Source organism: Periplaneta americana, chromosome 12 (genome assembly GCF_040183065.1).
Source record: "Periplaneta americana isolate PAMFEO1 chromosome 12, P.americana_PAMFEO1_priV1, whole genome shotgun sequence".
In the NCBI taxonomy this organism is placed as follows: Eukaryota; Metazoa; Arthropoda; class Insecta; order Blattodea; family Blattidae; genus Periplaneta; species Periplaneta americana.
Window position 1 is genome coordinate 56,043,183 of NC_091128.1, and position 24,506 is coordinate 56,067,688.

Sequence of the window (24,506 nt, forward strand, 5' to 3'; positions counted from 1 at the left end):
ATAAATCAGTCATAATTTAGATTTTCATTCACACTTATCTCTTTATATTTAATGTATAAACGCATTACTTTCTAATCACATCCCTCACTCCTGATATAATACATTAATATAATTTTCGTCTTTATTAGGCCATACTCATCAGTCATCACATTTATAGGTTAAAATTATTTAAATGAAAACCCTAATTGAGTGCTATTTTAATTAAGATTTTTATCTATCTAATAACAAATTTAAGAATGATGTTCATTTTTTTGAGTTCTGAAATTATCGTAATCACTGCTCTGCCTTGAAATTCACAAGAACCTAAACTATGCTGTTAATAGTTGTATTAAAATGTCTCTGTTTACCAAAGCATGTGTATCAAATTTTACGACATAGTACTTTTTCCACAGCTAAATGTTCTCTGTACTGACCATCAGCGCCCACTCAATTAATTTAAGATATACGTATTCAATTGAAGCTCTTCTCTTAATACGAATAAACAGCTGAAAACACTTGAGACTACTATCAGATATATATAATACTCCAAGTATTTGAGGTAAGTAAGATATGAGCTTTGAAAAGAATGGACCTTTAAGCGTTGACGTAATGTGATTGCAATTATAAAACGAATTGGGCCAGTTATCAGGAAGCTCAGAAACTGTCAACATTTGATCAAATAACTTGTAAGTGCCGGCTAGAGAAATTTACATAATTAAAAATAGGCCTATCTGTTCTTTAAGCTAGTGCGTAAAGTTTAATTCATGTGCAATATATTTGTAGCGGAGGAGTTAATCCCCAAAACCCACCTCCATGCGTCACTGATAATATCGCAATTTTTGTAGAAACTAACACAATAATCTCATAAGAACAATGTCTTGCATGTTCTCTCAGTGTGTTCACAGCCAATTTGCTTCATATTTTCTGTTCAACAGTGCAACATGTCAACTGTCACATTTGTTACACTTCTTTCCTGTCTAATCGTGGCATCAAGTGCCATGACAGAGCAGGAGATTCTGGACGCAGGGTATCAATTCATTAAGGGTATCGGCTACTACAAAGTGCACAGGACGCCAGCCACGTGGGAGGAGGGACAATCAACTTGCAGAAATGAAGGAGCCCATCTCATGATCTACAACTCACCTGAAGAGGAGGAAGCAGTAGGGGTGCTTATGGACAGTGTGGTTGGGAGACAAGATTGTTACATAGGTTTCCATACACTATACAAGGACAACACTGCTGCGCTTGTAAACGGTAAGTTTGCAATGTTTAATTATAAGTCTCTTTGAAGTGAGTGTATATTCCACTAATTTTAACGAATTTATGCTTAATAATGGAATTATTATTATTATTATTATTGATTTTGAAACTAATAATACAACACTGTCCAAAGAATGTGTTGACCCCAGAACTAATACCGAGGAAGAAGAGAAACGAGAGAAATGAACAGGTTATGTTGTGGCAAAATAAATTTTTATTTTATCAAGAATACTCGTTTAGATTACGTTTATGCATGATTGAATGAATAGTCTACTTCTTCATAAAATAAATATATCGAATTATTTATGTGGTGCAAGGTAAAGTATTCTTAATGTACAAGAAAATAGGTAGGCTTACAGTATAATTGTAATAAGCAGAGACCGGAACTTTGGCAGAATGCCTTTTTAATGTGTTAAATCTATCTTCATTTTGAAAGTAAATCTGTACGAATTATACCTTTGTGATTGAAACGTCACAGTTTTATGTTGCCCTTTTCTGCCTTTTTTAATATAAATGCCTAATTCACAAAATAAATGCTTTTCTTGCCTTTATTTGTTTATTTATCTATAATTTATTAATTTGTTATTAAAAGTTGGTTACAGGTATATTTTAATTTATTTCTATAACCGCTACAATTAAAGTAACTTCATCGAATGTACATAATTGTCTTTCAGTCAGTTCATATACGCTTTGCAACAATGAGTGCTGCCGTGCAAAAATGTATAACAATAAGCGTTTTAATTATCGTTTGTGTTTATTTGACAAGGCAACAATGAGTGCTGGTCTAACGTTATTTTTAACGGTTATTTTTCTTTCAGTTTTCATTGCGACGTTGTTGTAGCTAATACAGTATTTCATATCGCAACATATCAGTACAACCAAACACAAAAATTCACTTTTCAAGGCTACTGGGAAGAAGATTTCTTTGCTTCCAACAGTAATTGCAACATCGAGTCGAAAATCTCAATTTTCATTCGACTTACTATATGTAAAGCTTTTCTTGCTGCCGAAATCCCTTTGTGGAAAGTGCAAGGTTGTGGGTGTAGTGCAAGGTTTCTGTAATTGCCTTTTATTGCGTATTTTAGCTATTTATAATGCCTTTTTGCCTGCCTGTTTTAGCTATTTATAATGCCTTTTTGCCTGCCTATTTTAATGATTCATAATGCCTAAACTTCCGGTCTCTGATAATAAGTTACAATATCCTTATAATGGTTAGCCTTTTAACCCTAAAAGAATAAGATATGCAGAAATAGTAGGCCCTCAACGAAAGTAAAATTTAGATACCTAAATTTGCATAAGAAAATAAAGTAAAATCTAGGCCTGCTCGAAAACGTAGGAGCCTATTAAAATAAAAACAAAAAATGGAATACCCAACATATTGTAAGCAAAAACTTACCCACTATTGTATTCCACATATGGTGAAACGAGAGAAAATTAATTTTACTGTAGAAAAAAGAAATATGTCAATTTCTTTGTTTTATAGAAATGTTGTAGGTATGATGTTTAAATTACTCATTGTGTCCACTTTTTGATACGGTTCCATATCCTATTAAGGTTTGAGATAAAATTGTCTTGCTACAAAAAGGAATCAATTTGATATCTTTTTGTTTGATATTTATTAAATCTAATGCAACATTAATTACGGTAAGTTTAAAAGATTTGCATTTGAATAAATATGAGATTAGACGGAACAGTGAAGAGTGAATGGCATAATATTTTTCCAAATCCGGAGCACCGTTAGCCGAATGTCTTCAGAATATTATATTTTGTTCACATATTTGATAAATGAAGAATTAATATATATAAATGTAGCAAATTTTTTTTTTCATTCTGGACAAAGAATGTAAAATACACTGTGTTCGTGAAGTCATGATGCGGTTTCAAAACTATTTATTGGCAAGCTGCTAAAGATTACACATTTCAAATACATGTTAAATAAGAGACAAACTCATAAAGTTTCCTTAGATGTTCAGTGCAGTTCGATGTGGCTTCCGTTTCTTGCCCCACACACATCTAATCGATATTTTAATTCACTTCACACATGACTAAGAACATCAGGCGTGACAGTTTGAACAGCTTCTCTGATTCTTCCTTTTAAATAATCAATGTCCTTTGTATGAACACTGTACACACGTTGCTTGACGTAGCCCCATAAGTCTACGGCGTTAGGTTCGGGGATCTTGGTGGCCATGCCTTCCTTCCACTCCTTCCTATGCACCGTTGTGGAAATGTATCCAGAAACTCGCGAACAATGTTGGCTTAGTGTGGAGGAGCACCATCTTGTTGAAAGATGTCTCCTGCACATTGATCTTGAATTTGTGGCACTGCATACAACTGCAACGTTTTGCGTCCAACAGGCTGCCAGTTTAAGCTGCCGATGTGGTGGCGCTTCATTGTACTCACGACGAACAAGCGTCACGGATTGAAATTTCGCAGCCAAAGAACGCATTAAATTTTCTCTCTGCATAGTCCACATCTTGACTGACTGACGAGTTGTGGCGCGATTCGCTTCACTATCACTTCACGCTCGCATCACACGTCTTCATTATGATATTCTTCAATGCAGTGTAAATATCGTCATTTGGCTTTGTTTCGTTTAGCCATTATAGGTGTTTGAAATTGCATCATGACTTTACGGATACAATGTACACTTAGCGGCAAAAAGAATGGGCCGGTCGACAATTTCTAAGTTCCAGAGACATAACATTGCGCATGCTCGTCTCGTCAAAGCTGTAGTTCACTAAGTAACACATAATTAAACCATTTAAATTTGCTGTATTTTGTTTAAGAGTCTAAAATATGTAATAAAATCGAATGGCGGGTTGATTCTAGATACACCAGGGCCCTTAAAGAGTGAAATAATAATACAATTATAAATACAAAAATCAACTGGAGCGAATATGAACAGGAAAACCACGTTTTATGTCAAACTGATATTAACAGTTACAGAAGCGTAAATCGTTACGGCATTGGTCTATTGAACAAGTTGATAGTAGTAGCTCAAGGTTCGAATCTCGCCCAATCTTCTTTCTTTTATTACAAATTTGCCATCATATGTGTCTCACAAGGCTATAATTATGTGGCGATATCTCTTAGAATATGCCCAAACTCTAATAAATAATAAACCTCCCTCTCTCTTTCAAGCAATACTGTTATCTGTTAATACAACGGAAAACGATATCCAGAAGGAACACTTTTCTTCCAGCAGAATAATCATCCGATACACACCGCCAACCGGATTCAAAGATGGTTTACGAGGAGGCGTGATGTCGGCCTAGTCGACTGGCCTCCAAATTCACCAGATATGAATCCGATTCAAAATTTGTGGGCTGCAGTCAAAAGGATCCTACGCTCTAATTGGGCAGAACAACCACCCGTTCGGACACCTGAGTAATTGTGGGACAGAGTTCTAGATGCGTGGGAGGAGATGACCAAGAATTTAGACCTGTTCCATAATCTTGTGGACTCCATGCCGCGCAGAATGAGGGCAATTGTTGACGCAGGTGGTTTGTGGACGACATACTAGTCCCCACTACAGGCCTTGTTTTGTTAATATATTAAAAAATTGTTTGTTTTTGTTAATTTAATTATTTATTTGTGTTTGATATGCGTCCGGTTTTTTAGGATGTGAAACAAGTATTTTTGTTTATATAGGCCAGGTCTCACCTATTAATAGCCCACAGGTGATGGGCAATAATATTTTTACAAGGCAGGCATAACGAAGTTTGTTAACAAATGCCATTTCACATTTAAATTAATAAATTGAATAAAAAATAATAATTTTACCATACCGGGAGGCGAACTGACAACCTCTGGTACAGATGTCAGACTTCTTACCACTGGGCCACACACTGCTCGTAAGGTTTACTACCTTATAGACGGATGACTTTCAATGAAGAGACACCACAGCAATGCCTTGCAGTGGGTTACGTTTACACGAGTGAACCGCGCGATAGAACTTAGTATTTCTATCGACCAAGAGTCGGCCCATTCTTTTTGCCGCTAAGTGTACGTCCCATTGCACAACGTGTTAGACAATTGCTATGTTAAAATATTTTTCATATAATAATGATGTTGATAGTTATATACAACAGAAGTGATTGAATACAGTTATATGAACACTTTTTAATTATTTAATAAAATTAATAAAATCGGTTAAAAACTACCACTGAAAATGGAGGAGCATTCCTCCGAAACATGTATGGTTTTTAACCGATTTTATTAATTTTATTCAATCATTAAAAAGTGTTCATATAACTGTATTAAATCACTTCTATTGTATATAACTACCCCACTCATGAACATTGTTGTATGTGACCTAACTTATGTAATTCAATGATGGTGATATTAATAATAATAATAATAATAATAATAATAATAATAATCTATACTTATTTGGTGGCTTTTAAGGAACCCACAGGTTCATTGCCGTCCTCACATAAGCCCGCCATCGGTCCCTATCTTCTGCAAGATTAATCCAGTCTCTACCATCGTATTCCACCTCCCTCAAATCCATTTTAATATTATCATCCCACCTACGCCTCGGCCTCCCCGGACATCTTTTTCCCTCCGGTCTTCTAACTAATAATTTATAATATGCAATTTTGGATTCATCCATGCGTGCTACATGCCTTGTCCATCTCTCGTTTCTCGTTTGGAACGTCTTGTGGGATTGAAGATGCAGATGTGCCGTTTATTAATCAGATTAGCATGTCGAAGTTTGTAGTATTTTGTTGCTGGTTGTTGCGGGCGGGGAAGATTGGGAATGGATTCAACTAAAAAATTGATCACATCACAAAGAAGATTATCTAAACCAGCATGACTATTAGCAGCCAACATATTTTCAAGTTCTACTTTCCATTTCACCATATGAGAGGAATCTTTATTTAAATCATTACTTGCAATAGAATCTGAATTAATTTGTGGATTTGTCCTTTCTTCATTATCAAAAGTACAGTCACTTTCTGGAGCTTGGGTAGCTGCGTAATTAGAAGTAATTGAGATCCTATATTCTGCGGGGTGAGCTTTCATATGGATTTTAACAGATTTATAGAATTTCCCACAAATTTTACAGTCTTGTCGCAAATCATCTTGTGATATAAAGGAAGCATTATAGATAAGTCAATCATGATGCAATAAATATTAAATAATACCAATAAACTCCGTTGCTAAGGAAAATAATGCCACAGTCTAGTATATACAGTTACGAAGCTCAATACGTAGGGAATATGCAATCATAGATAGTTGCTAACCACTAGAATCGCTCCTATTGCCTCATCACAGACAATGCGAAGTAGTACCGGCACAGTCTACTGTTCCCAGTACCCTCAACAACTCAAATTTCGTGACTGTATATACTAGACTGTGATAATACTGTATATAAACACTAGTAGTATTGTAATGATTTTATTTTCACACTATTTTCACTCATCAAAAAGCAACCAAAATATTTGCGAACAATCACACGACTTCTTCAAACTTAACACAAACTATAGAAATCATAAGTAAATCTAGATGTGTAATATTTCTATTTAAAAACACACTAAAAAGAAGTGAGCATTTCTTGTTGTGTATCAAATGCATGACCTACTATATTGATCTATATTATTTCTAATAAGTGCAGCGAAGCACACGGGTATAACTAATAATAATAATAATAATAATAATAATAATAATAATAATAATAATAATAATAGGCCTAATAATAATAACAATGAAATGGTTTTATTTAACCTGCATTGTTAATGCCATAAGACCTTCCCTAACATTCAACCAGCATCTTGCATCATTTAGGAATTTCAAGCATTCTTCAAAATGAACTTTTGCTAACTTCATGTTTGGAATAATTGAGTAACTTTGGAGAACAATGTAGTTAATAGATACATTTTCCTTTAATAACTTGTGAACTCTATGTCTCAGGTGCACCCCTCAATACAACAGGAATAGAATACTACATAAATCCCTTCAATAACAACAGAACTGGATCTTCATATGGAGGAGGACTTGTCTTCTGGAACCCTCGAGACAGGGAGCTTCCCTTTGTATGTGAGATACAATTGTGGTGTGTATGCATTCAATTTATTTGGACAGTCAAAATAAAAATATATAGACACCTGAAACAAGACAATTGTAATATTTGTAATATTTCCAAATCTAGGGTTAATAATTTTCTTAATTGTTATTATGTACTTCAGTGACAACCTATTTCTCAACAAAAAAGAGAGTCTGATTTTCAGTAAGAAAGAAGAAAATTGTAGATCACATTTTGGATCCCAGTTCAAGTGCCGGAGAGTCTCAGGGTAAAGGCTGGTTCACAATAAACCGGAACGAAAACGACAACGAGAACGGAAATAATGTTAAATTAATATTTAAATGTGAGCGTTCACAATAGTTAATTGTGAATGCTCACATTTAAATACATTTATTTTAACAATATTTCCGGTCTTGTTCTCGTTGTCGTTTTCGTTTCCGGTTTATTGTGAACCAGCCTTACCGACTTAGACCCACTATGTAAGACCGCGTTTGATCGTGGGTTCGCTTCCCACCTGGGCTGATTACCACTTTTACATTTTTCCGAGGCTTTCTCCAAGTGAAACAAAGAAGTTAATATAATATAATATAATATGATATGATATGATATGATATAATATATTTGCGGAGGAACTGCTGATATTTACGGCCATCCTCAGCTGTGCGAGGAGCAAGGGTCGCATTCCCAGACATACATCACTCAATGACATCATTAAAAGATCTCTGACTTCTTGTGGCATTCCGTCTCTTTTGGAACCACTAGGTATTAGGCGCGCGGATGGTCTCACCTTAATTCCATGGTCTAGAGGAAAATCTTTAATTTGGGACTCCACTTGCGTTGACACTCTAGCTCCATCTCACTTGCCGAATACTTCCAGACGCGTAGCATCTGCTGCTGAATTAGCCGTGCAAAATAAAGTCAATAAATATGCTCATCTTATAGATAATTATATCTTTGTCCCCTTTGCTGTGGAGACCTTCCGTCCTTGGAGTCATGACGCTAAAGTTTTGGTATCTCAAATCGGCCAAATTTTGATCTCCATTACTGGTGATCGTCGTTGCACTACTTATTTGCGTCAACGTTTAAGTATTGCAATTCAACGCGGAAATGCAATGAGCGTTTTGGGTATTCTTCCCGAGTTTGGACGAACACTTTCTCCTGTAAAATTTATTAAGTATTCCGTATGTAAATATTTGTATTTAGTTTTATATACGGTACCGTATTGTTCAAATTGTTTCAAATATTCAGGAAATCTGTAGCCTTTGAAACTGTAGAGAATGAACTACTTTAATGGAGATATAAGCATAATTTCATAAATTTTAAGTAAATAATATTAGTATATGAATATAACTAACTTTAATTACTTTTGAAACCAATGTTTCAAAATTTATTTACTATTCTTTGTATTTGTAATTTTTTAATGATTAATTACGTTTTAATATTCCTCTTAAGTTTACAGAAGTAATAATATGATATAATATAATATAATATAATATAATATAATATAATATAATATAATATAATATAAAAACATAACATAACGAGACGTAACAAAACACAACACAACACAATATAATATAATAATAATAATAATAATAATAATAATAATAATAATAATAATAATAATGGGTTGGTGCATAAGTTCGTAGCGTTTTTCGTTACTAAGGTAGTTGTGTCATTATAGTACTATTAAATGAATGAAAGTACAGAAAAACGCCACCAACTTATGCACCAATCCAATACAATATAACAATGCAATACAATATGATGCAATATAATATATTACAATACATTCATTCATTCACTCATTGATTCATAGTTTTCTGTCCAAGGGCAGGTATTTCACTGCAAACCAAGCATTCTTCAATCTTTCCTATTTTCTGTCTTCCTTCTAATCTCCACACATGATCCATATTACCATAGGTTGGATAAAAAGTAATGGCAACACTGCTGTCACGTGACGATGGTGCGTTCGAGAGCTGCTAGCTGTGTGAACATGAACAAGGACTGTTAGACCATCCTTACAAAACTAGAGCAACGTTCCTGGATCAAAATTGAAATGGCACGAGGTCATAGTGCACAAGAATGTTTTTAGGGACTGCGTGAAGCATGTGGCGATGCAGCGTTGCCATATCGCACAGTTGCACGACGGGTTAAAGCGTTCCGGGAAGGCCTTGTTGCACCGGTACCAAAGGGAAGGTGACGACTTTCTTGGACGAATCGTCGCTATGGACGAAACCTGGACTCGCTCGTATGAACCAAACTTGAAACGCCAATCAAATGAATGGAAGCATCCCGGTTCTCCTCGTCCAAAGAAAGTGCGCCCTACACAAAGTGCTGTGAAGGAGATGTTCATTGTGACGTATGACATTGATGGGGTAATACTGCACCACGCTGTACCTCCAAGGCAGACGGAAAACGCGGACTACTGGAACATCTACTGTACTCACCCGATATGATTCCATGCGATTACGATCTTTTCACCAAAGTGAAAGAACCACTGCGAGGGACCCGGTACAATACCAGAGATGAACTTATCCGTGCTTTAGGGCGGTCAATACGGAACATCGACAAAGATGGACGCGCTGATGGTGTACGACGCCTTCCAAACATTTGGCAAAAGGTAATAAATAAGGGGGGCGACTATATAGAAGGTACGTAAATGTAGTACCCCTGTGAATAAAGCCATGTCAGAAATATCGAACTGTTGCCATTACTTTTTATTTAACCCATGTAATATCTTAATGTCGTTTGTCATCTGACATTTGCTTCTGCCACTAACTTTTCTCTCGTTCACCATTCCTTCCAATCCGACCTTCAGTATTTTCTCAGCCAGTGATCCAAACAATTCTTTTTTCTCTTCCTTATCAGTTTCAGCATCATTATCTCTTCATCCACTTTTTCCAACACAACTTCACTTCTTATTCTGTCAGTTCATTTCACACGCTCCATTCTTCTCCATATCCACATTGCTTCTAGTCGCTTCTCTTCAATTCGTCATAATATCCATGTTTCTGCCCTATACAAACTATCCTCCTTTTAACTTCCTGGCAACAACTCATGTTACTCTTTGTAGTTTACCCCAAGTATGTGAAGCTGTCCACTTGCTCCTTGCTCTACTGCCTCATTTAGAATTCACACGTTTCCTTCTTTATTTTCTTCCTATTACCATGGTCTTCTTCTTGTTTGCATTTATCTTCATCCCATACTGCTCACGGCTGTCATTTAGCTTCAGTAGCATATCCTGTACTATTGTCTCCTCTTTGCTAACAACGCCATATCATCAGCAAATTTTTTGCACTTTATTCTTCTTCCTCCCCACCCCTCCCATGTTCTGAAAACAGTTCTTCACTAAATCCTTCAGATAGATATTGAACAGGCTAGGCGATAAAGGGCATCCTTGTCGTACTCCTCTCTATTTAATTTCTTTATGACATTTCTCCTCCTATCCTGACTTTGACTCGTTGTTTCAGATAAAGATTATTCAACAAGCTTCTCTCAATTTTCTTCAGCATCCCCATAAGTCTACTTCAATCCACTCTGTCAAATGATTTTTCTATGTCCACAAATACTATGCACACCTTTTTTTATTCTTCTCTAGGTATTTTTCGACGATTGTTCGCAGCAGTCCAATTCCATTTCACGTACCTTTTCCCTTCATGAAGCCAAACTGCTCTTCTTCCAATTGCCCTCTCTTAGAACATAACATCGATTCAATATGCGTAGGAGCATCTTCGTCGAGTATGATATCAGGCTGATAGTCCTGAACTTGTTATATTTCTTGGCATTATTTTTCTTTCGATATTGGAAGCAACACTGTCTCTGTAAAATGTTCAGGCCGTTCGCCTTTCTTATAATATGTTTTGTTGCGTAATATACAGGGGCGTATTTTGCGGGCTACCGGGGCTACCGGCGGTAGCCCAAGGAAATTACAAAAGAAAAAGTTTATAATATAACATAATCTAATAATTTTGTATTATTATTGGTTTTACCATAGTAATTAAAATTAAAGTAATTGTTAGATATATTTTGTGTAATAATAGGGTCAGCGGTAGCCCAAACCCTTTAACCAGTATAAGCCAGTATTACGGTAATAATAGTATTTCCTTCTTGTCTGTACCCAAATTTTTCAGTAATTCAATAGGGATTCCATCAACTTATATTGCTTTTCCATCCTTATTTCCCTAAGCGCTAGTTAAACTTCTTCCATTAAAATTGAAAATATTTTTTCATCTTCTGATACTGCTGTTTCGTCTTCTATAACCAAGTTATCTGGACTATTCTTTGTCTCATTTAGCTCTTCTATACATTTCGTTCACGTGTCCAGTATTCCTTATTGTCTGTTATTTAATTTCCGATGTCCTGTTCCATCAACCACATGAATTTTATGTTCGTATTTATGAAGTCCAAACATTTTACTTCGCGATATATTAACTCATATCTTCCTTTTCTCTCTAAATCCTCTATTTCTTTAGATTTCTCTTTCATCCGGTCTTCCTTCGCCTTATCAGTTTCTCTTCTTGTTGTTTAATTTCCTGTAATTTCTTCTACCTTCTTCTGTGTTGATGTTTTTTCCATTTCCTCCTTTCTTCCATCTTCGCCAACATTTTCCCTGTTAGCCAAGATTTCTTAATAACTTCTACTTTGCATCCTATTGTTTCTTCTGCTGTTATCTGTACAGACAGCTTTTTAGGTAAGTTCAGTACTCATTATTATTCTCAGGTGTTGATTGTAATGTAGCAGCTTTCTCTTGAAATTTTGCTTCAAATTTTCTTCTTTCCTCGTTCTTCAGTTTTTTCAAGTTCAAATTGTTCGCCACATACCTTCATCGCAATATAATATAATATAATATAATATAATATAATATAATATAATATAATATATTATATTATATAATGTAATCTATATATATATATATATATATATATATATATATATAATTTGAACTAGTAATGGAAATTACGGGAAAACGGCTGGACGGATTTTAATAAATGACCTCTCATTTTGAAGCTTGGAACTCAAAGTTTTTCGGAAAAATAGTAGTTTTCAGTGAAATGTTAATTTTTAAACATAATTTTTCCTATTTTCCAAAATCCATCTGTCGTCAGTTTTGAGAACTAGCTAATAGCATTCACGGCCGACTTGATATTCCCTTCGCTGTTTTGTAAAGGAGAAGCGAAGCCAGCATCAAGTCGGCCGTGTTGCATTTCAGAATAAAACAAAACCAACGAGTTAGAAAGTCTTCTGTAGCTCAGTTGGTAGAGCAGCTGGCTACGGACTGGAAGGTCCGGGGTTCGGTCCCAGGTGGTGATAGGAACTTTCAGAACGGCCCCGAGGTTCACTCAGCCTCCTATAAAATTGAGTACTGGGTCTTTCCCGGGAGGCTAAAAGGCGGTCAGAGCGTGGTGCCGACCACACCACCTCATTCTAGTGCCGAGGTCATGGAAAGCATGGGGCTCTACCTCCATGCCCCCCAAGTACCTTCATAGCATGTTGCGGGGATACCTTTACCTTTACCTTTTACAGTAAACAATATTACAAGAATGCTGACATATTTAGAGCTCAAATTAAATTGGTTATTAAAAACTTAACTTACTAAAAATAATACAGCTGTGTATTGGATATTAAAAACTACAACACTTGAGGTGGTTTGATGACATTATTACCATTAGAAATGAAATATTATTGTAGTTAATGCCATGATGTTACTATTTTTCATTAATTATACATATTAATGCTATATTGATGATATGAAAGTGAAACGTTTTGGAGTTGTATAAGTAGATGTAGAGAATAACTTAAATTAGATTTTGATTTCTATATTTTACTGAGTGGCGGCTATATGGTATATATAGTATATGTTACTGAAAGCTATAAAACTTTCGTAAGATAATAATATTATTAAAAATCAAATATTTTTATAATTATTAATCAAGTGGGGTTGGGTCTTTTTCATTTATTTTATGGCGGTGTGGTATAGATATTTATATGCGTGGTTCTCTTCAGTATTGGCTCGAGAGAGTATCTTTCATTGTTATGGAAGCAAATAACTTTCCGAATGTCTGGTATTCTTCATTGAAAATAAATCTGAAAAATGTTTATTTGAACGTCTAATGAACTTAGTTTGCAGCTTTTGCTGCACAAGCCACTAGTATAATATAATATAATATAATATAATATAATATAATATAATATAATATAACAATATGTATAGTTGCATTTCTTACTTTAGCTTACGTAACACATTTACAAACCCTATACCTAAATAACCTAATTATCGATACAAAATTCTTGTAAATAACAATGCCATATTTTTTTAACATCTATAAATGTTTTGTAATAATGATTGAAGGGTTCAGAGCCATAGTGGTTCAAGCGCCATTTATTAAAAACGGAGACAGCAAGGGTTAAAGTTAAGTGAATTACCATAGTTTAATGAAGATTGATATATCAGTTAGTTTTAATGTGTATACTTTATATTACTTGCTATATATGTCCATTGAATTATGGTAATAACTTCATTTTAACCCTTGTTTACTACAGTTTTAGTAAATGGCGCTTGGCCCACTAAGGTTCTGAACCCTTCAATTTTTTCGTGTTCATCTTTTCCCTTTAAATTTGCTTATATTTCGCGAATGTAAACAATATCCGTGCAGTGATTACATGTCGAAAATAACACTTTTTGCACTGCTTTTGCTGGAGTGTATTCCGTCAAAATGTCGAAATATACTTTTTTCCGTAACATCTCAATACTTTTCATTTTATACCCCATATAATGGACGCATCTGTGGCTCAAGTGCTAGCGCGCTGGTCTTCTATCCAGCGATCCGGGTTCAAATCCAATCCAGGTCGTGGTGGACAAACAAGACGTCACAAAAGGTTTTTTTATCGGGATAGCCCCGTTTTCTTCTTTCGTTCCAACACTCTCCACCTCCCCATAGTTTCATCTATTATATCCATACTAAAAATAGGCTGGGGTGAAGTCTAGGGTAGTATGGGTTTCTGATGCTAATATAGGAAGGCTTGGGGTTCCGAACCCTGGTGCTTATCAGTCTACTCGTATGCGGACGGGACCTGACTTTATCAGGGACTGGGGAAGAATGGCCCACCTCTCAGCGTCAGATGCCACCCAGACTATCTGTCGGACTTCGACAATTATCGCATACACAATGTAATGAGCCAAAGAGTGCCTAACTGTATGGATCCGTCCTGCGTCCAGCCCCGTAAAACCAGCCAGCCAGTAACTAGTCTTGTTACCTTACTTACTTATATTTATTGAACCCGGAGGTTCATTGCCACCCTCACATAAGCCCGCCATAGGTCCCTATCCTGAGCAAGATTAATCCAGTCTCTATCATTATATCCCACCTTCCTCAAATCCATTTTAATATTATCTTCCCATCTACGCCTCGGCCTCCCCAAAGATCTTTTTCCCTTCGGCCTCCCAACTAACACTCTATATGCATTTCTAGATTCGCCCATACGTGGTACATGCCCTGCCTATCTCAAACGTCTGGATTTAATGTTCCTAATTATGTTAGGTGAAGAATACAATGCGTGCAGTTCTGTGTTGTGTAACTTTCTCCATTCTCCTGTAACTTCGTCCCTCTTAGCCCCAGATATTTTCCTAAGCACCTTATTCTCAAACACCCTTAATCTCCTCTCTCAATGTAAGAGTCCAAGTTTCACAACCATAAAGAACAACCGGTAATATAACTGTTTTATAAATTCTAACTTTCAGATTTTTTGACAGCAGACTGGATGATAAAAGCTTCTCAACCGAATAATAACAGGCATTTCCCATATTTATTCTGCGTTTAATTATCTCCCGAGTATCATTTATATTTGTTACTGTTGCTCCCAGGTATTTGAATTTTTCCACCTCTTCAAAGGATAAATTTCCAATTTTTATGTTTCCATTTCTTACAATATTCGACCATAATAAATAAATGAATAAATAAATAAACAAATAAAATAAGCAGATAGATAGATAGATAGATAGATAGATAGATAGATAGATAGATAGATAGATAGATAGATAGATAGATAGATAGATAGATAGATAGATAGATAGATAGATAGATAGATAGATAGATAGATAGATAGATAGATAGATAGATAGATAGATAGATAGATAGATAGATAGATAGATAGATAGATAGATAGATAGATAGATAGATAGATAGATAGATAGATAGATAGATAGGTAGGTAGGTAGGTAGGTAGGTAGGTAGGTAGGTGGATGGATGGATGGATGGATGGATGGACGGACAAATAAATAAATAAGTAAGTAAGTAATTAAGTAAGTAAATAAATAAATAAGTAAATAAGTAAGTAAATAAATAAGTACCGGTAATTAAACAAATAAGTAAATAAATAAGTAAGTAGGTCTAAGTATAACAGCTTTGTTTCTTTATGTTAGGGCCACGTATGATGTGTACGAAGGATATGGTTATTACAAGCTGCACACAGAAGGAAAGACGTGGGTGGAGGCTTACCAGACATGTGTGAACGAAGGCGCACATCTTGCCGTGGTCAACTCTCAACAGGAGGCTCGTCTGCTCAGGAATATATTGAGAAAGCACCAATCACTGTCAAGTGTAGATGACAATGACATGGTTGCTATAGGATTTCATATGATGTACGACATTCGGGACATTCCCGACGAGCAGAAAGAATACCTAACAATCTTCGGTAAGTGAAATAATAATAATAATAATAATAATAATAATAATAATAATAATAATAATAATAATAATTGTAAATATTACAATCGTCATAATCGCAAAAGTATCTTCACAAATGTGTATTTTTTTGTTTTTATGGCCTCGAATCACAGTCAGATATCTTTGTCTTGAGGACGATATTTTGAAAAGCAGTTAGTTGTAGTAGATATATTATTATTCTTTCTTCATTTGAAAGACCTTTTTGAGAAATTTAACTTCTATGAACCTTAAGTGACTAACTTCGTTTGAAATAATACCAATTTGTAAAATCATTTATAAATTCTTGACGTGTAAAATGCAACTTAACAGCTGCAAGAGAGAAATCTACTCAGATTTTCTTACTAGAACCAAATGAGTAGATAAATGTTTATTTTTATTCTGGCTTAACGTTCTGCTCTGTTTGTTTCTTTTTCATTTAATTTAATATTTTCCCTTTCATTTTTATCTCTTTTGCGATACCTGAATACAGAAATTAAAGTAGTCAATTCCTTCGATTATAAAGAGGATTAAAATATTAATTAAGAATAGTTAATTATGAATTTTATCCTAAAATTTCTATATCCTGTTAGCACTGCAAAAATTGATTTCTAATTTGTTTGTAGGAGGATCCATTAAAGTTGCAGGCTATGCAAAGTGGGCACGCAAACAACCTTCACCTGGTTTGGAAAATCACTGCGGAGCATTCACACGTGACGGGAAACTTTACATGTCTAAATGCAACAAGAAACTTGCTTTCATTTGCGAAAAAGATATTTAATATGTATAGTACTTGCGAATTTGTATGTAAAACATGTTGCGATCGACGTTGCAGTAAGAATACAATAAGAAACAATGCATACGCAATACAAATTTGTATTTATTTTGTTTAGACTAGGACTGGAGGAGAGTGAAATGTTTCATGTAAGGTGATGATAATACAACGATGACTATTTTTATTTTATAGCTAACTCAGATGAATCATTTATTAAGCTGATGTCTGTAAAACTCTAAGATTTGATTAGAGAATACCAAAATATCGGGGATTTTACTTCAGTGAAGCCTCGTAACTAATTAAACAATAGGAAAAAAACAAAATGTATTTTAGAGAAGTATTACAAAACACTTCAATTACGTAATATATACTGGATTCAAATGGTTTTTAAAGGTAGGTTCCAGGTAGAGAGGGTGTTTAAAAAGTGATGGTCAATAATTTACAGATGAAAAATACAACTGAAAGAAGCAAATAAAACTGCAATGAACATTGATCCGCAAATTAACCGTTCATGTGATATTTTCTTAGGCAGAGAAGGGCCTGTTCCGTGGTCTCCTTGGTCACCGGATTTAAATACGACTAGATTTCTGTGTTTGGAATCATGTAAAAGCCTGGTTTACACTTCTCAAGTCATTACACTTAAGGAATTGTGGCTCAACTGCAGTATTTGTCAATAATAATAATAATAATAATAATAATAATAATAATAATAATAATGATAATAATAATAATAATGATAATAATAATAATAATAATAATAATAATAAATGAATATGTGTAAAGGGTAGACTACAATGTTCATGTAAAATATATTAAGTTTCTTTCATTATTTCCGAAAAGTTACGGTGTATGAATTGAACAACAGAAAGGTAGTACCTTAGTTTATAATATGTAATATCTTTTAATATCAAGACTGACAGCCTTTTATTGTAATATAATTTAGACGTAGAAGTTTGGAAATTATGTCTATTGTCCATAAAATATTGTACGAAGCATTTAATAAGCAATGGTGAGTCCTTTAAATGCCCCAAATGTCAATATCATTTAAGTGTTCTGCTATGAATATTTAGTCTAGAACAGCTCTCCGAGCGGCGGAATTGGCGAGGGAACCACTTCAGACTCGTATTTCAAGCGCTATGCGCCAGCTTGTATAATCTCGTAAGCAACGGTACGTATATTGTCGTACTTAAATATATAACCTGTAAGTATATTGTCGTACTTTACAAATTACGTACTGACGCTATGTTGAATCTGAGTATTCAGCAGTGGCGTAGCGTCAATGTAAGCTAAAAAGCTCAGCTTCCCCAGTTAATAATAATTTCATAATAAACCTGCAGTTTATGAACAAAATTATTTATTAATTTTAATATAGTTTATATTTATGCGTTAAATATTGTGATGCGGCAGTTCAGGATGATTTGTGATGCAGCAGTAAACAAGAAGCCTGCACACACCAGCTTCCAAGCAGACTGGTTTCTTACACTCATTCTTCTGTGTAACCCACTCCGCAGATTTTCCATCCCTTTCTAACTGAACTACCCTGGTCGCAAGGCTCGCAAGAAGCTAGCTTTTACATTGAAAATAATTTAGTTTCCGAGTTATCCCTTTCGTGAGTTGTGTTCAGTTGATGTGTTGGTGTGCATTGTAGGTGATATAATAAATAGTGAGTGAAATAACAGTTCCTGACAATTCTATTATCAAGACTGACTTACGAACAAAAGTGTGATTTAGAAAACAAATGACCGACTCCCTTGCTGTCAATGAAGGACACAACCAAAATACATACGCATACTTACGTAATGATACTAATACTGTATCTATTGACCGTTAATATTGCGATTCCTCTATGACAGGGACTGAGCTAATTTTATACGTATACGTGTCTATTTGTTAGAGATATGAAATCATATTTTACTACGTACCATTTAAGGTGATGCCTTATTGGTTTTACTTACGAGGTTCCAACCAATCTTCGGACTGCTGACTTGACATTGACTACTATTTATTTTAAGACTATATTTTTGTAATACGGTTTTTTCATATGTACATGAAAGACAACTTGAGTCATCTTCCCCTGCCCGAAATTTCATGCTACGCCACTGGTATTCAGATTATGAGGAAATGGAGTTACATGAACATATTTTGTTAATGGAAAACAAAAGTAGGCCTAAAATTAAAGCCAGAAATATCTGAAAATAACAATGTATCATATACGAATATAAGGGCGAGTTTTGGACACTGATTTCGATTTGAATGATGATACGTTAGGCATTATTTCAGATTGAATGGACCTCAGTATTTTGCTATTCATGATATGATAGAGGATTCTTTGCTATGTTCTGATTAAAATTATGCAAACTGTTAAGACATAGGGATACATTATTTCAAATGTTTAATTAATACTATTAAATCTCATCAAAATAAAATATAGCCCTATTTATTTTCAGATAATCTGATATTTTTCTCCAGATTTCGTCTTTAAGTTTCGTGTTTTTATAGTTTTCATCCCTTGTATCATATAATAGGCCTACGGGTGACATTGTACAAGTTCGATAAGTTTCTGACTGCAATTATCAGCCATCTTTCCTCATTTTCAAATAAAAACAAAACAATTCGTCGCCACCTCTTATAACTTTTTCTACATTCAATCGTCATAAAGAGTATAAATGTCAAACATCTTTGATAAATGTGTCAAGAAAATTCGCTGAGCTACTGATTCCAGCGAGAAACTCGCGCGAGGTTTTTGCCTCGAGCGAGAATCTCTTCCAGTGTGTGCACGTCCATTTCAATCCATGTTATCAATTTTTTAATTGTCTCGCAACACATTTCTCCCTGGCGAAAACTCTGCAGTGTGTTACGTGCCTTACTAAATATGCAAACATAGATAGTTGCTCACCACCAGGATCGCTACTATCGCCTCATCACAGACCCATTCCCCAGCAGACGATAAAATGTATTGTACTTTCGATATCGTATTCTTTTGAAAAAATTAACGCCTTCCTTCCACTATTGAAATGTGAAATACATAAAGTTTATATATTATTTTCATAAAGTATACATTATATTTTATAAACTCACCAGGGGCGGACGCAGGATTTTTTTTCGGGGAGGGATTTGAGGAGATAGTAAATATGGAGTAATGAGAAATAAGTTTATATACTCACAATTTGTTTCCGAGTCACAAACATTTTCAAATTGGCCTGAGTAGCGTAGTCGGTATAGCCTTCTGTGCTTGAAGTTGCGGGTTCTACCCCAACCCAGCTCGATGGCATTTAAGTGTGTTTAAATGCGACATGCCTCATATCATCGATTTACTGGCATGTAAAAGAAGTCCTGAGGGAAAAAATTCCGGCACACCGGCGACGCTGATATAACCTCGGCAATTGCGAGCGTTGTTAAATAAACCATAATTTTTTTTTATTTTAACATTTACAATGACTGCAATACAAAAAGAATGACAGAATGACATTTACAGAAGAAGGCGACGAGGCTTCTTAGACATTTCATCCAGTACTTCATGAGCTTTTACTTCTACATTTTTATGTATATACATCAAAGCCAGTCCATTTAATCTGTCTACTCCCATCGTGCTCCTCAAGTAAGTCTTCAAATACTGCAATGTTGAGAACGACCGTTCTGGTGTTGCTGTAGTTACAGGCAAAGTGCAGAAAAGTTTCAGCGCCTTGCGAGTGCAGAGAAAAATAATTTCATTGCACCTGTTCAAAGATGATATAAAAACAGTAGGTATTAGCACAGCCTAATAGATACAGTCACGCAACTCATACGTATAAAATATGCCAACATTTGACAGCTGGCACGACAGTAGCCCTCTAGCGGCAGGCAAGTTAAAAGTGTGCACACGACATATAACACATCAGAAAACGGGTTTTGCGTAATTTAGTATATATTTTTATGCTATACAGTAAGTGTATATGTTCTTATTAATTTTACTTTAGAATCCTAGAAGAATTTCACACGCAGTTAATCTACAAGTTTCAGAAGCTGGGAATAAACGTAATTCTTTCTGCTCCTTACAACTGAATCATGGCCCTGATCACGTATCATGGTTTGAAATAGTATAATTGTTTGTACGTGGACGGTTAATTCAATTCATTCCTAAATATATTTATGAACCATTGGAACTCTATATTTCCTGTGAGAAGAGTCAAAATTGTAGGGCATATCTCGTAGGGTACCTCGCGTGATGAACTCCTCTCCCTATTTCCTGAGAAATTAACTACACTCAGGGACAAAAAAAACCGGACACTTTAATATTTCCTGGTATTTTGCAAAATATTATCTTCTCGTTCAATATTATGGTAGCCATCTGTTGTTATGGAGACGTGTATACATTGTTGATTGTTTTTTGTTTTATAAACAAGCCATTACAACCAAATATTCCAATTTTGCTTTCGGAGTCTCAGCTATAACAATTTTGTCTCAACCATTTTGTGCTTCATTATCGTTATCATTCGTTATTTCTTTATTTTTACGTTTTCTGAGTTTAAGTGGGGTTGTAACATTTGTCTTAAAACAAGATGCGACCTGAAGATGTGGCTCGAGCTGTAGCCCTTTACGATGATGGACGCAGTGTACGTTACATTGCAAATGTTATGAATATGGCTAGAAGCACAACCCATGATGTTATAAAACGGTATAGAGAGACCCTAGAACATCCCAGAAGACCAGGTTCGGGTCGTCCAAGAGCTACAAATCCAAATGAAGACAGGTATATGGTGTTGAGAGTTCTTAGGGAGCGCAACCTGCCAGCTACTAGTGTAGCCCAGCAATTTGTTAACATGCATGGATGCCCAATTTCGGCCAAAACAGTTAGAAGGAGGTTGAAAGCAAGTGGACTGATATCAAGTAGACCTGCAACTGGTCCCAGACTTCTCAGGATCCATCGAGTTGAACGACTGCGTTTTGCAAATGATCACAGGGATTGGAGAAATGGACAGTGGAGCTGTGTTTTGTTCACCGATGAGTCCCGTTTCAATCTGTGCTCACCTGATGGACGTGAAAGAGTTTGGAGAAGGAGGGGAGAACGATTTTCACAGTGTTGCATTTCCGAAAATGTGCCGTATGGAGGTGGTGGAGTGATGGTTTGGGCAGGAGTGTGTACGGATGCTCGTACAGAGTTGGTTTTTGTTGAAAATTGAAGAATAACAGCTGATAGGTATATAAATGAATGTTTGGCTGATCATGTTGTGCCATTTGGCCAATTTGTAAGCGATAATTTTGTTTTAATCCATGATAATGCACGGCTGCATATTGCCCATGCGGTCGGAGATTATCTCCAAGAAGTGGGAATCCATGTTCTTCCATAGCCAGCAAGGAGTCCAGACATGAACCCAATTGAACACGTGTGGGACATGCTGGGATGGCGTGTTAAGGATAGACACCGAGACCAGAATCGTTACAAGAGTTGAGGCGAGCACTTGGCGAAAAATGGGAACTTATTCCTCAAGAAGACATTGCTAACCAAATTGAGAGCATGCCAAGACGTATGGATTCAGTTATTCAAGCCAGAGAGGGTAATACCCGTTACTAAAAAGAGTTTTTAATGTTTAAGGCACCATAAAATGAAAAAACAGTTAGACCTAACGATGCCATAGTTATACGCCCCTTTTTTTTTTTTTTTTGTAAATTTTCTCATCAGAGATTTTTTTTTTTTTTTCAAATGTTGTCGTATAAGGTGCTAAATGGAACATTATTTTGTTTAAATGGGTTTTGTTTCATTTTGAAATAATTGACAACAAAATACAAGCAAATATAGAAGTGTCCGGTTTTTTTGTCCCTGAGTGTATTTTCCATACCGCAAATTGGGGTAAATTCGGCCGCTGAGGTAAACTTAAAAATAGAAAAGGGGAAGATTTAAAGCTTAATTTGGCAGACATTGATTTATGAAGTTCATTATTTTTTCCTTTTTTATTATTATTTTGAGTCGCTAATAGTGCTGAAATTATGGTTTAAATGTTTATGGAAAGTTTACCGCATTTGACATTACATTTCCAGTTTTCACACATAAGCTTAATTTTAACTTACCCTACCTATATAATATGTAATTTACATGCACTTACTGTTATTATGACGTAGGTGAGAACAAATGAATACACAACTTTGTTGAAAAAATTGTAACTTCAATTAACTCAGAAAATGTAGGCCTAATTTTATTTTCAGAGCAGAAGTGGTGTAAGTCAAAATGGGTAATGAGGGTTAAAGTAAACATTCTGTAAAATACAGCGCAAAGTATCAGTTAATATTGAATTTATTTAAACTATTAGTAGTCGGTTAATAGCACGAAGGATATATTAATTGCTAATTTGCACTGTATTTTACAGAATTTTTACTTTAAACCTCATTACCTAATTTTGACTTATACCACTTCTGCTCTGAACGGCTCAAATAATCACTGGTAATTTAAAATCAACACCAATAACAGTCATGCAAATTATTACAGAAAAGATTGCTTTTTATATTAGATTTAAAAAGGCTCTTTTATTTCTTCAGAACCTAATACGTCTGCCACACATGAATCTACACCAACACATCAGAAATTTATCGACACAGTCTGGATTTATTCAAGAAGTGAATATTTTGCAAAAGGATTATAATGCGCCATGAATTCTTGAAAAATTAACACCATAATCCCTACTTGAATGCAATATAACATTCAACTTTTGAAAAATATAAAGAAAAAAAAACACGAATACAAAAATTATGGAATTACATGCATTAAAAACTGTAGATACATTATCCAAAGTCGGAATGGTTACACATTTACACATGATCTCTGCAAAACAATAATATACTGTAACAGGTATTTACTTTGTTTTTGTTTTGTTTTATTTAAACTCTCTCCTTCCTGACATTTACAAATAGGTAACTGATAACTAATACATGTTTTATAGAACACAATACGTAGGTTACCTACAACAGGTTATGACTGAGTTATTTTCTCTTGGTCTTTAGGGAATCTGAAGAACGATAAATTCGGAGATTTAAACTTGTTGTTACTGCAATTTTCGTCACTGCACTCATTGCCTTTATTCCGACGCATGATTAAAACGTTATTATAACATCTCGCATACCTCTAAAGCACGTGCTGGCTGTATCAACCATAGACAAATGTAAAGTCTATGATGGTACATTGTTTCTACAAAATGACTAAAGGAAAGCATCCATACTGCTGCAAAGATAATTGTCAACGTCTAAAAACGACTGCGCTCACTATGTTCTACATCGAAATGAACGTATCCAACATTTTCGCGTTGCATTTGTTTGCCTTTGGGCGCTGTTATACCGTGCGTTTTTTTTTTTTTAAGCAAGACGTAAAGCGCTGCAGCATGACCGTTCCTTTATTACATTTGCTTCACCGTCGCTGCAGCAGCGCTGTAGCAAGCGTGCAGCAAATCAAAACTTCGCTTTACGAGTTTGCTGCACGATCCATCATGGCGGAATGTGTGTTTTGGTCTTTTGCAACGTTTATTATTGTCAAAATCGTCTAGTAATAATAATTCCATGTCATTATCATGGAAGTCGAAATTATTTAACATTTTGGTTCTTTTAGGGTTAAATGTATTACGGCAGAAATAGAAGCCAATATTAATTGTCCACCATTTTGCAGTCATTTGACCTACTTACGTTTTTTTTCGACCCTCATTTTGCTGCAGCAAAGGCATGAAGCGCTTTAAAAAAGAAACGCACGGATATTTGTGAGTTCCATTTCTTTGTTTTTCAGTACTTTTAGGTTAAAATC

General features: G+C 35.1%; 1 protein-coding gene across 1 annotated transcript; it reads left to right on the forward strand.

Moving 5' to 3' along the window:
- Window positions 1–532: 532 nt before the first annotated feature.
- Window positions 533–16,943, forward strand: LOC138710460 (secretory phospholipase A2 receptor-like). The gene is made up of 5 exons (XM_069841363.1): window positions 533–665; window positions 915–1,233; window positions 7,159–7,300; window positions 15,693–15,964; window positions 16,599–16,943. Exons 2-5 carry the CDS (start codon window positions 921–923, stop codon window positions 16,751–16,753), a joined length of 882 nt encoding a protein of 293 aa, XP_069697464.1. The 5' UTR covers window positions 533–665; window positions 915–920; the 3' UTR covers window positions 16,754–16,943.
- The last annotated feature ends 7,563 nt before the right edge of the window (window positions 16,944–24,506 follow it).